The sequence below is a fragment of the Anoplopoma fimbria genome, chromosome 17 (genome assembly GCF_027596085.1).
Source record: "Anoplopoma fimbria isolate UVic2021 breed Golden Eagle Sablefish chromosome 17, Afim_UVic_2022, whole genome shotgun sequence".
Taxonomy (NCBI): Eukaryota; Metazoa; Chordata; class Actinopteri; order Perciformes; family Anoplopomatidae; genus Anoplopoma; species Anoplopoma fimbria.
In genome coordinates this window covers 22,740,835-22,754,034 of record NC_072465.1, presented here as the reverse complement: position 1 = coordinate 22,754,034, position 13,200 = coordinate 22,740,835, and the positions used below count along the sequence as shown (strand labels likewise).

The 13,200-nt window shown below is 39.4% G+C and overlaps 1 protein-coding gene across 1 annotated transcript in view; it reads right to left on the bottom strand.

The window, feature by feature from the left end:
* Positions 1-3,047: 3,047 nt before the first annotated feature.
* Positions 3,048-13,200, bottom strand: part of nav1b (neuron navigator 1b) — a 52,488-nt gene continuing 42,335 nt past the window's right edge. Inside the window, exons 17-32 of the mRNA XM_054616145.1 lie at positions 12,356-12,484; positions 11,665-11,791; positions 11,434-11,564; positions 10,167-10,345; positions 9,492-9,648; positions 8,954-9,152; positions 8,188-8,288; positions 7,993-8,088; positions 7,467-7,635; positions 5,346-5,581; positions 5,069-5,223; positions 4,904-4,975; positions 3,822-4,018; positions 3,583-3,701; positions 3,245-3,442; positions 3,048-3,131 (exon numbers count right to left, since the gene is read on the bottom strand). Coding sequence (XP_054472120.1) covers positions 3,048-3,131; positions 3,245-3,442; positions 3,583-3,701; positions 3,822-4,018; positions 4,904-4,975; positions 5,069-5,223; positions 5,346-5,581; positions 7,467-7,635; positions 7,993-8,088; positions 8,188-8,288; positions 8,954-9,152; positions 9,492-9,648; positions 10,167-10,345; positions 11,434-11,564; positions 11,665-11,791; positions 12,356-12,484 — 2,349 coding nt within the window. The remainder of the gene's footprint in view (positions 3,132-3,244; positions 3,443-3,582; positions 3,702-3,821; positions 4,019-4,903; positions 4,976-5,068; positions 5,224-5,345; positions 5,582-7,466; positions 7,636-7,992; positions 8,089-8,187; positions 8,289-8,953; positions 9,153-9,491; positions 9,649-10,166; positions 10,346-11,433; positions 11,565-11,664; positions 11,792-12,355; positions 12,485-13,200) is intronic.

Genomic DNA, 13,200 nt, shown 5'->3' with positions numbered 1-13,200 from the left:
TATCTGGAATGATTTTCCTAAACAATACATTATTGTTAACGTTTTTTTTCTTCTCATCACATAGCAAGTTTACATGCATTTACAACACTTAGAAACCCTTAACATTTGCACGTCAGTGACATTAGATACCGCATAACATTTCTTTTTAAATCTTATTTGAGTCCACAACAAGCTTTGCAAAAATATGACTATTCAGCAACCTGTATTGGCCTAAAGAGATTAGATTCATCTCTTTATCTGTTTTGATTCTGCATGGAATTAAACAATGAAGTGCTGACTCTTGCCAACTGGTTCAGGCTCATAATTAGATTTTGACACTTTTTAACTGTTTATCGTCATTTGACCATTTTAAAGTTCAGTTATGACACTTTTTTCCCCCATTCATAAGGACAAAACACATGCAACAGCTTCCGAACTGCTTAATTTCTTTAAACTACATCAATAAACCCTGTTATCAACACAACGCCAAACAAATCCTCCTCTCTTTAAGGCTCAGTACCATCTCCTAAAACAAACTCCCACTTTTGTCCTGTGGTGCAATTTGGTCCATATTAGGAACTCGAAGACAGACCAGATTCAAACACACTGCGTTTGCTCGTAAGGGATCAGACATTTGCTGAGTGCCAACACCAGTAGAAGTTGCTGCATAGTCCTGATACACTAGTAAGCAAACACAAATCACAGCTACTACGGAGCAACAGGCACAACAACCAGTGAATGAGATGAGAAGCTCGAGCTGATGGCTTTAGTTAACCTGCAGAAACAGACCAGGGTTGGTAGTCCAATACCTGAAGTATTTACAATAACTGACATTATTCTCAATTGGCATGTGACCAGTGTGAGAGTCACTGGCCATTTGGCATCTTTTTGCTCTTTGATGTCTTTAAATCATTCGTATTTTTTAGTGTACAGGTGACCAATCAGAGCTGCAGATAAGCTTGAAGTTTTGTTATCAGTCTCATGGAAACAAGGTGCAATAAAAAAAACATTAGGCAGCTCAGATACAACTTAAAATGTGAAACTTTCTTATCGAGCTGTCATAAAAAGTGGTCTGACATTCATTTACAGGGTTTATGTACATGTGAAGTGTAGTCTGAGCACCTAGACAATGACACAGTTTGGGATGGACAGGTGAATTATTTTGACATTTTAACACTTGCACAACCACTTTGTATGCTATTTACTCCATTAGGGCTTCTCTACAAAAATCTACACAAAAAGTATTTAAATCTCTTGCTTTGTAATCTTTCCTCAGAAAAACAACCGCTCTCCATAATTGTCTTGAACCCAAAGTGTTCTTAAATGTGAATACCGTACGATGTTGGGCGTACACCATAAAAAGTCTCACATGACTTCACTGACTCTATTTAATGACTTCAACACTTCTTTGACAACACGTCCTAAAAAATATCAGAAATTATCTTCCAGATCTATTTCACAATACTTTAGCTTTTGACAGTTCTATGATACATAACTTTTTGCTAACCTACCCTGAAAGTCTAAGAGACTTTATTCAACACTAGAATAGTTCGGGACATTATTGTTAAAGAGCACCAAAAGTACCTAAATGATGAAAATAAGCATTAAGGGTTGCAAATGAAAATGGTCATAGGTAGCTTTAAAGTCACTCTACTCGGACTTTGTTCAAAGTGTTTTGCAGTGGAGCTTTGAGATTATGCTTCTTTACAAAGCACCAACTAGATGATTTATACTGTTAAATGGTTGTTTTATAAGTGTTTTCTATACATTCATTGTTAAACTTAAACCACTAACATGACAGTCAATATGCATGATTAAATAACAGTATTTGTTTCATAATATTAGATATTTGCACCAACTAATATAGATAAAAGAACTGTGATGTAGCCCGATTGCATGTACATAATATATACAGTAGCTACTCTGAATATGGGGGGGGGATATCTGAAACAAATGAACATTTTCCTAGATAAATGTTATTGTAAAAAATAAATCCGAATAGGATTTAAATGGCGTTTGCTCATTCTGTTTAATCAGAGGGTGTTTGTTATGTTATATTATATTATCCCTGTGTAATAAGTATATAATACCTGATATATACGGCAACACTGGTGACACTTGGTGAGACATTAGCAGTTCATGAAAGTACATTAAGTACTTTGAAAATATTGAACTGTGCAGCAACAAAGTGATGAACTGACATCACTAATAAATAGGGTTTGTTTTAAGCAAAAGAGTATGACAGCAAGTTTAATTTTTGTACTTATAAGCCATACAAATGATAAAGAATATGTATGTGAAAAGATATAGTGATAATTGATTATATCATATTTTATAATTTGATATTGTCAAAAAAAAAAGATGAATTAAAATAAATTACGTAGGGAGCTAAAGGAATATTTGACTGCTGACCATCAAAGCTGGGATGATAGTGATGAAAGCACCAGTATTCTCTGCTGAAGTTAAGGTGACATTTACATCTTTGTTCTTAAGGCATGTTATCTGTTTCACCTGCTTAGGTTGTAAAGTTCAGGATTGCATATGTATAAGATTTGGCCTTGAAAGACTTATACAGTAGATATGTACCAAAGAACCTTGCAATAAATAGTCGCATCTGTCATGCTGTCATACTCTTTTCCAAAAATGAGTCACCATAAATGAGAACAGCTCCCGTTGACAAGCACTCCATATCCCATGATGCCCGTATGCTGTTGCAGAAATCACCTGAAGTCTGAAGTGCTGAGACGATTCTTAGTGATCCTTTAGCACCGATCTAAGAGGACTGAGCGCTAACGTGTTGGTAAAGAGATCTGAACTATAGTGAATGTGATTCAGTCAAACAAACAGTAAAGTAATAGAATATAGACTTTTGAAAATACTGTATTTTGAAAATACTGTATGTATGTTGTAATGACCTAGTTATACTACCTACTACGGGAATGGTGGTTTGAATCACCCTATATCCATTTCTTAGGGATAAATTGTTCCTGAATGAGCACTGCATCATCAGAGTGGACAAAAAAACCATAACATTTTGAAGTGCTAATTGTTAAGTGTAAGCTTTGTGTTCAAAGTTTAGGCAGACTAGGGTCTTCTTTGTCTGGGGATTCAATGTAATTGGCAGCCTCTTGAAGTTTCAAAAGCATTGCCATCTATAACAAAGAAGAGAGAGTCGAGAAATCAGCAACACTAACAGATCCGTTTCAGTTTTAGGTATTTCACAAAGCTGATGATTCTCTGAAAAGATCATGAAGTGCTAGCTCACCAGTGGATCAGATTCCATGGAGCTGGGTGGAGTCTCCTTGTGAGGCCTCTCCTCGCAGGGCTGACCGGGGCTGCCGGAGGTGATGCTGGGGGGAGGCAAGTGGAACAGCTTGGCCTGGTCCTGCTGGGCAGAAGGCCAAGGCAGGGTGCCTCGCACCCACTCCACCGGGTCCTCCCACACCGCCTTCTGGCCGTGGACCTGAAGTGTCACAACATACCAGATTGTTAAAACTAGAGCACAGCATTTCCTGTGAAAGGGGAAGCCAACAGCACCTCCTGGGGAAGAACGTCATGCAAGCTGGAGACCATGAACTGGATTTGTTGGCTGTGGCTTCTCACCTTGATGCCGTCCTTGGCCCCCTCTTGCAGGTAAGGAATGATAGAGTGGTTCCAAAGGTCAATGAACCACGATCGAAACTCGTCCACTTTGACCGGACAGGACAGGAAAAAGCAAGGGCCTGAGGAGGAAAAGAAGAACAGGGAAGACACACAATTTGACATCATTCACAAAATTAAAGTTCTCATATTCCCTTCAGCCCTGAAGTCTTGCCCTGTCCTGATAAGAGTGTGCTTCATACCAATGAGGAAGTCAGACGTGCTGTGCTTCTCCAGGAAGGCGTGCAGATGATACCACAGTTTGGGCACCCAGTCTAACACCCTGATCAGGTCCTCGTTGGTCAAGCTTTTCTCATCCTCCGACTCCATCAGCTTCCTGTGCAAGTAGCGCACCAGGAAGCCGTTGGCTGGCTCCACATTGTTGGAGAAGGTCACCATCCTAAGATGATGAAAGGCAGATGCAAAAAGTCGTATTGAAATACATCAGTTTCTTTGGCCACATACAGGATCAGCTTTGTCATTATCCCTCTTATCCACATCAACATTAGATCCTTAAGTTTACGGTTTAGGTGTGACCCAAAGGGATGGACTGTTTGAAAACTGAAAGAGATCTACAAATGGTTCTTCCCAATTAAACGATCAAAGTCTGAAATAATAATTCATAAACAAGGTCTTATTTTGGTCCATTGTAGGTGGCCATGTCCTCTTTACACTTTAATGTGACAGCATCACTAAATCAAACTGTCATAATCAGGTTGATATAACAAAATGTTTTTACTTTAACAGTTTCAGAGTCCAATCACAGATTTGTGTTTCTGTCTTTGAAAAGAATAAAAAGGAGGTTTTTCTTTTTACTATTTTCAGAAGAAGGCAAAAATGTTGCTTGAATAATCTCAAGTATAGGTAAAGATGTTTGTATTTTTTGTCAAACTTCAGACTTTAAGAAGCAGAAGTAAGTCATGACTGTCACTGACAGAGGTGCAGCAACATCGACATTTCAGACATGTTTTTTTTCACAGGTATTACTTATTTTTTTTATTTACTCACTGAGTCTCAACCATAAAAAAATTATCTCATTATTTGTATTCAAAGTGCTGAGTGAAAATCGAACTGTATTAAATCACGCTGTATTTCAGATCCCATATAAACACATTAACTCAACTACTATTGACCTGCTTTAAGATGTTTATTCATTGTATTGACTTGTTTACTCCACAGAAAGCTGCAAATCTAACTACAATGTAATCAGCACACATTCAGCAAGAACATTAAAGACAATCCTGCAGGAGAATAAAACACTTCCATGACCATTCCTTTAACTGACCTGAAGCTGAGGTGGAGGCCGTGGTTCGCAATCATCTTCACTGGCTGATTGCTTGTTCCAATAATGTAAGGACTGAGAAAAAAGAACAATATTATAGTTAAGGTCACATTAAATATCACATAAATACTCTTGTAGCTAGTTTCAGTCTGTGCATGCGGAGCTTACCATTTGTGATATTTGCAGGTGAGAGCACCATTGACTAGTTCGCTGAGAGAAGCAGGCCCATGAACGTCATCCAGAATAATGACTAGCGGTACTTCAGACGTACTGGTTTCCCGATCGATCTGATTGGCCAGGTTGGAAAGATAAAGCTGAAGATCCTGATGAGAAAAAAGGTGAAAGAGAGAGAGAGACAGTTCAGCCATGACAGGAAGCTGACAAACATGACAAACCAAATAATCCGTCGTGGTACAGAATCATACGAGACGCTGCTTTCTGTCACCTTGCATGACTGGCGGTGCATGTTGAAAGTGACCACGATGCCGTCGGAGAGTTCGCGGGCGCTGCGGTCCACCAGGTACTCGGCCAGCCGCGAAGCGAGGTAGCTCTTACCCGTCCCGCTCGGTCCAGACAGGATGAGACGGCGGTGTTTGAGCAGCAGACTGATGTAGTGTTGCATCATGGGTTTGGGAATGAGGGTTTCGAATACCAGGCTGTCCACACACTTCTCCTTCAAACCTGAATACAGTGAAGAAACGTTAGAATGGACTTTGTTTATTGGTGATAAACTTAAGTGCGATACTTGATTGCTAAAGGTTATGGGGCCCGCCCTTTGTCTCCACCTCAGGTAAGCTATGTCAGCACTGTTGATGTTATTCGCACTGTTAGCACCGTTAGCTGCTAGCCTCTGGCTCATCTGTATCCATGTTGAGGCAATATTTGTGCTCTAAATTTCGTATTGAGCACTTTTTAACATTCTGTTAAAATCTTAACCAAAAAGAATATACATTAGAAACAGGAGGATCTTGGGTAAGATGTTGTGAAAACAGATTGAAATCACCTAGCATGTCCTTCAGAAGCAACATAGAGTTCAAGCACTTTGCTCTGAAAATAACTTTGCATCGAGGAGTCTGTGCACCCCCACCAGCCTGCAGGAGTCTTATGTTCCGCCTTAGCATCTAAGGGGCCCATGTGTCTGGGGCTGGTCGACCAGCTGGGCCTGGCTGCACTCAGATCAGGTTACCCAGAGACCTGTCTGGGCTGCTGTTGCTCTACTTTGCTCCCTGCATTCCTGCATGCAAAGGTCTATCAAGGACTAGCAAACTATTAAACCAGAACCTCCCCACTCCTGACTGATCACAGGTCTGGTTTAGAATATCTGATGGGCTCTGCATGTGTGCAACTCCCAAACAAAAAGAATAGAGTTATGAAAATATAATGTATACAAGTAACGCTAATCTGTACTAGAGATTACAATGTTAAGCTTGTATTCATAATTTGATCAAATAAATCTAGCAATGTTTTTGAATTAAATTAGTTCACCAGGTGCCAGCTGGGGTCATTTGAGTTTTTGTTTTAGTCACTGATGAGGACAGCTCACAGTTAAATGTAACTGAATGCACGTTGGACGTAAAGAAGAGTTGTATATCAAAATAAGCAGTACTGAAACAAACAGCAATTAAGAGAGACAGTCTAAATTTAGTCAGATAAACAGACAGGCATGAGGATTTGCACCAAGTTAAGACTTGGATTATACAGTTAAACTCCTCAGATAAACACTTCACAACAGTTTACGATCTGATTGACACAAGACACCCGATTACGTATCCCTCAATGTATCGTATGCATGTGGACACAGCTTTCAAACAAAACATTTGCGGTTTCCGAATTGAAAAGATGGAGGTTTGAAAATGGAACCTGGAGCGACTCCAACAGGTTCTACTGCAGAAAAACAACATTAGAGTATTCACATTAGGAAGTTGATCTCATCAGCTCAAATTCTGACAAATTCTGACTGTTTAGACTAGAGGTAAACAAGGCAGCCAGCCAAGTTTTAGATTGACGGATCCCTGATGACCTTTTTTTTTATATTTATTTTATCAAGTCAGACTTCATCTTTTCATTTAGTTGCTGGTATGCAGACAGCAGCAACATAATTGGCACTCAGCAGGAGGAATCTATCTGAACTGTGCAATAAAAAGTGGTTAAGAAAGGCAGAATCCATTATTTCTGACAGTACCAAACCCCTCCACTTAGCACTTAGAATTCATATTCCTGCCCTCTGGATTTCACACCAGACACCATTAGCAAAAAACTAAATAGATATCAATTCTCTTTCATACACTCAGCCTGGGTTCAGAATATCTCCAGCAATGCCTGTTTCTCTTTGCTTGCTTTCTTTCCACTAAGATTGTAACCTTTGTACTTCTTCTACTCTTGTTTTTCTATGCATTTTCTTATGATGTGTGGTTATGTATGCGTGTTTCTCTTTTATCCAGTGTTTCCTGCCCTTTGTTGTTGTTTTTATTACTACTGCCACAAAACCAACTGTCCATCAGGGACAAATAATCCATCTCCAATCTTAAATCTAATATGATTTTATGTGCTACATTTCTCGACATACCTTTCAGAGCCACTGTGATGCTTGTGGGGCCTCGGGACATGCAGCGAGAGGGCTGTGTCTCTGGAGATTCTCCTCCCAGCACTCTCTTGATATGGCCCATACTGTAACTGTAGATGGAGTCTGTAGACAGGCCCAGACTAGAAGTGGGGTCCACCTTGGCTATGTACACCTGGAATTAAAAAAAATGAAAAAGAGAACTGATTAAATCTGTCCCATTAGGATTAAGTGTGATTTGAGAGTGCCCATTGTGATGTTTTCTCAGAGCTAACTAACTTCCAACACCTGTCAAAGGTGAGACCTGGACAGTCTAAATTCAGATACTCTTTTCACTAAGTTTGTGCTTTTTCATGAAACAAGGAGTTCAACGTGAGTCCATATGCTGTTTCGACATCTTAGCTTCGTGGAACTCCTTGAAGTAAGAGCGTGCTAAATTTAATGTGACAGCTGAAACGTGCTTGATGCAAACTGTACATTCCGCCCTCGGACATGTCACAGTGGACAAAGCTGTCAGAAGAAGGGGAATCACCTTGAAAGCCTGGCTGACAGCCGAGTCCAGCATGGGCCAGTCCATCCTGCCATTCACCCTGACGGTGCCGACGAAGAAGTCCTGCTGCTTGACCTCCTGTCGACGCAATGGGCAGAAAACAGGCGATACAGAGATTTAAAAATCATGTTTATTTGGTCTGAAGGAGGACAGATGACAAACGTCAAAGGTGCTTACATCTTTGAAGACGTGTAAATCTGCGACACAAATCACCACCCGAACACGGTGGTCGTCCCTCTGTGAGGAAAGACTGAGAGAATCTGGAAAGAAGACGTCTGCTGAGGAGTAAAGACAAAAAAAGGACAAGAACAGAAAAATAAATGAAGCATCTGTGACACAAGTTTAATATAAAAAATATAACAATACAAACAATGCCAAAACAAAGGACATTGTTTAGTAGATTGTAGTGGTAAATTCATGTGCAAATTAGTAAACTGTGAGGGGTTTAAAATTAAGGTATTAAGGTCATTAAATGTGAATCTGACCTTACAAACACAAGCAGGGGATTGTATTTAAATAATAGGATTTGATATTTCATTGTCGTACCTTAACTCAAAGTGCAGATTCATAATGGTTAATGGGAAAAAACACTATAAAATGTTGGTTTTTTTGTACAGCACATTAATTAGATGATTTAAATGCAAGGAGGTGTCTCTGCTTTAGTCAAATGTTAACTGCATCTGAGTAAAAGTTAAAATTATAAATACCTACATTACATACATTTGCACATAAAGTATGACACAGTTCAGTATCTGGTAGCAGCTACTTCAGTAATACATATTTGCCATTCATGCTGTTGGTTATAGGCCACACCAGACACTATTCACAGTTGATTCTTTTACTAATGTGTGAGTAACATTTGTCTAAGTGCTAGGCCTACTTGTCTACAACACTGGTGACACATTTCTGACACATTGTCAACATGACAGAGCCTGAACATTACCTGAGCTGCTCCCCTCACTCAGCCCTCTGCTGTAGCTCTTGGGCATTTGCATGGCTACGGACTGTCGGGGTGATGAGCTTCCCAGAGCAGTGAGACCCGAGGACTGGGAGGCAGAGCTGGAGGGTCCAGGAGACGGACAGGGGGACAGAGTACCGGTCTTCAGATGGTCGTTCTCCGCCTTCAGGTTCTCCACTGTTGACTATGCACAAAGTCACAGGAGTGAGGAGAAGTCATTTCCATAAATCATTCTTCCATAATACAACTGCAGTGGTGATTGTTTTTTTGAAAGACTCAATATTGAGGGTAATATTTGTTGGAATAATCAGATTTAACATCACAAGACCATTTTTTTTTAAGCAATAAAAGATGTTGACAGCATACAACAGCACATAGCTAGACTTAACATGAACGTTGTCCTTGACCTAAATATTTGCAGTGTGGAGGTTTAAAAGTTTGGCATCCTTATTGCTTTTACCACCTCTACTTTTTTTGAAGTATAAAATAACATCAAATATCAAAAGGAACATATCAAGCATACCTGCATGTTGGTCATGGCCTCCTGCAGCTGCTCCAGCTGACTGGCAGAGCTCAGAGCCTCCAGGCGGATGTCGGTCAGTTTGCGCTCCTTCTCCCACAGCTCTGTACGCAGCGTTGTTACAACCTTATCATCGCCCACCTCCTCTCCTTCACCGAGTCTGGAGATATTCAGGTCAAATAGGACAACATTAGAGCTGCCAGGAAGTGGTGAGGATCATTAGACAGACAGCTAGAAACCTCATTTTCAAATATTAAATTAAAGGATAGTTGAAGTCATTTTCCATCTGGATCTTGTTTTCACATGTTTTTGTGTCTAAGCTACTTGTGGAGACAATATTTTTTGAAAGTGGTCCAGTAATGAGGGATAAAGCTGCAGAAGGCAGTTGCTAAACAGGCTGTGATGTAATCATATTGAGCAATTGCTCCACTAAAAGATTGTCAGTGTGTCTGTTAAGACAACATTATGGAAATGACCCTACAGAGAAATAAAATGTTTTTCTTGCAAGGATCTCCCGTTATACTGGAATTTCAAAACATAGATAAAGCAACATGAGGGCAGAAAACACAGAGGTTTGTAATAATCTACTGTATATTCACATACATGTACTCTTATGTCATAACACAATTCTAAATATCTGCTGTTTAGCTTAGGAAATCATTGCAAGGAGAGGTTTACCCTGATGATGATGTAGATGCAGAGGATTTCATTGACAATGGAGGGTTGTTCCCAACATGGTGGACTTTAGGGGAGGATGGTGCAGAGGATTCTGGGGTGGAAATTTCCTCAATGTCAGCATACGGCCCAGACTGCTTGGAGCCCTTCTTACTAAATGCCTTGTTGAAGGAGCTGCGTAACTGAACAAAGAAAAAACATGGGACTGAAACCAATGATTTGTCTAAAAACTTCACCAGAGTATAATACAATTGACAAGCAATTATTGGAAGCATGTGTGTGTCATTTGTTTCCTGTTATCCTTCTGGTATGCATTGTTTTTTTATTCTTCATTTATGATGCCACCTAGTTTAATATATTTGTATAATTCATTTTAAACAGTAGACAGACATAAAAGTCCAACCTTAACCTGGTAAAAAAGAAATTGAAATTAATATAACAAAACATAGTAGTCAATTTTGTTCATACTTGAGATGTGTGAAGCAAAATACCGTTTCTAAAAAACATTTCAATTTAAAGTTTCTACAATAGTGAAACTTATCTTCATTGAACTGTTTGATGTCTTTAGAATTAAAAAAACAGTTTAACACAAAGTACATAAACCATGATTCTGTAATTTAACAGTTTAATATGATCAAACATGTTTTAAACTAAAGTGATTATGTGTATTAAGTTTAGAAAGACACAGACGACAGAGAGTTTCCAAACGTTTCACAAGTATGACTCATAATGTGCATGCAGACTGGAGAAGGGGAGGGGCTTAGGGTATATTTATTGTAGCAACATCACTCACCTCAAAGACCTAAAATAAAAAGCAGGGCAGCATGAGGGAGAGACCAGAGTCATACTTAATAACAGATTTGGAACAAGATGGGACAAGAAAGACACATGCACATGCAGGAGAAAAAATATTTGAATAAAATATAATATAATTAAAACTGATAATAGCCATCATTTTATATTTATATTTTGCATTGATATTATTTATTTTAAATTTTAATTCTGATTGTTTTTCCTTATTTCACACAAGCCAATATGGCATTTTTGTGTTTTATTGCCCATATTGTTCAGCGTGAACATGTGACAAAAAATCTTTTGAATCTTGAGATTTTATAATGTGGCGCTGATCAAGACCATCACTGAATTTGCTTTAAGTTTGATGAATTTGACATTCATGAGATACCTGACCAATTAAAAACCCAGATACGCTGATACACCCACCAATACCTGTAATCAGTGCGACCTCTAGATTGTGATTGTGTGTTCTCACCCAGCTCTTCTTCTTCTTCTTCTTGGCCTCCTGCTCTTTAAGACTTCCAATACTGGAGTGGCTGGTGTGGCTGGTGTTGCTGGTGAGGCTACAGATGCTTTCGGACGAGTTCTGCCGATTGATCGCAAGTTCTAGATACCAGTAGAAAAGAGATCCCATTGATTAATTAGAGGGAAGCTTTTGAAATCCCTACCTTCATTTCTGCACGCGTTTTGTTTTTGTACATACCACCAGAATATTCTGGAATTTTGGGTTCGATGTCCGGAGTACTGAGAGCCCCCTCAATGATTTCTTGGGTCTCTGTGTTTTTGACCCTCAGAACCTCGATGGTATCCTTCAGATCGGTGAGCTCAGAGTCCTGAAGAAGGAACATATAAATATGTGTTCATGTAAGCTTAGTAGACCAGTATTCTTCTAAAACAAGGATTGTGGAATGTTTAAAATGGATTATTTCATAATAAGTTTTTGGATTGATTGATTTGGTGGTTTATAAGTTACATTACATTACAGTCACTTAGCAGACGCTTTTATCCAAAGCGACTTACAATCAGTAGTATATTACATATCAGTTACATAAGTCTGCCCCCTTCTTTAATGGGAAAATGTTTATTGTGTTTTCAACTTTTTGCTGTTTTGTTTTTTAATTCTATTATCTGATTTTTTATGAGGTGCTTTTAGTGAAACTTCTTCTTAGCCAGGACCTCCTTGTAAATTAGATTTAAAATCTCAATGAGTTATCTTGGCTAAGTAAAGGTAAAATATAGAAAAAATACTCATATCTGCTTTCAACTAGGATGAGTGTTGAGTGGCTGGGGACAATGTGGAAGTCCTGGTAGAGGAAAGTTTGACACACAACTATTTCATTGATTGTTTCTTGAAGTGTCATGGATTTTATCTTATATAATTAAATGTAATCTGTCACACATGTCTCAGTTGGTTTAACAATCATTAGCATCGTGATCAGTACCTTTTGCTCCGAGGACACCGACAGGGTCTGCAGGCGTGCCGTCATCAGCGCCAAACTCTGCTCAAACGCTGCTACCAGATTAGCCTTTAGAGGAAGACACACAGGTAGGAGGAGCAAGAGAGAGAGAAAGAGAGAGAGAGAGAGAGAGAGAGAGAACGAGGGGGTTGAGACAGCAGATAAGCATGAGTCATTGGCTGCATCGAATCAGTCTGCAGCCTCACACGCTCACATCACATCAAGCAAATGGCTTTTCTCCATCTGCTGGGACAGGAGTGAGGGGATGAGGCAGTGGACAGCTGTGGATGATGTCAGGGGATGAAAGAGGAGGTTAGGGTGTTGTTGGTGAGGGAGGGCAGGGGTGTGTCAAACCTCGCCAACAACATGTAGCATGTTTGACCTTTAGGCTAGGGTGTCGAACACTATTTTGACTGATGATGGCGTGAACGATTAGACATTTTCTAAAAATCCATTGCTGACACCATCATAATGAACTTGTTAAGAGATTCTGACCTATTCTACATGATGGTTTGTTAGAATAATGGGTCAGATAATCCTCTTTTGGCAGCTTTATTTCTTTTGGGTTTAGTTTCTTCCTCTTGTTCGACAGTTAAGACAGTCCAGGTCCGACATCTGTGTGGTTATCTGTGTCGTTCCCTTCTTAATTTCTTGTTGTTGGTTCCTTGCTTATGTATTTCTTTTAGGTCACATCTATTGAATAAATGAATACTCTGCTACTCCTTGAATCAGTCTGAATGTCATGGACCCAAAAGGTTAGTATTTGCGTCATCTTATTAGCCTTC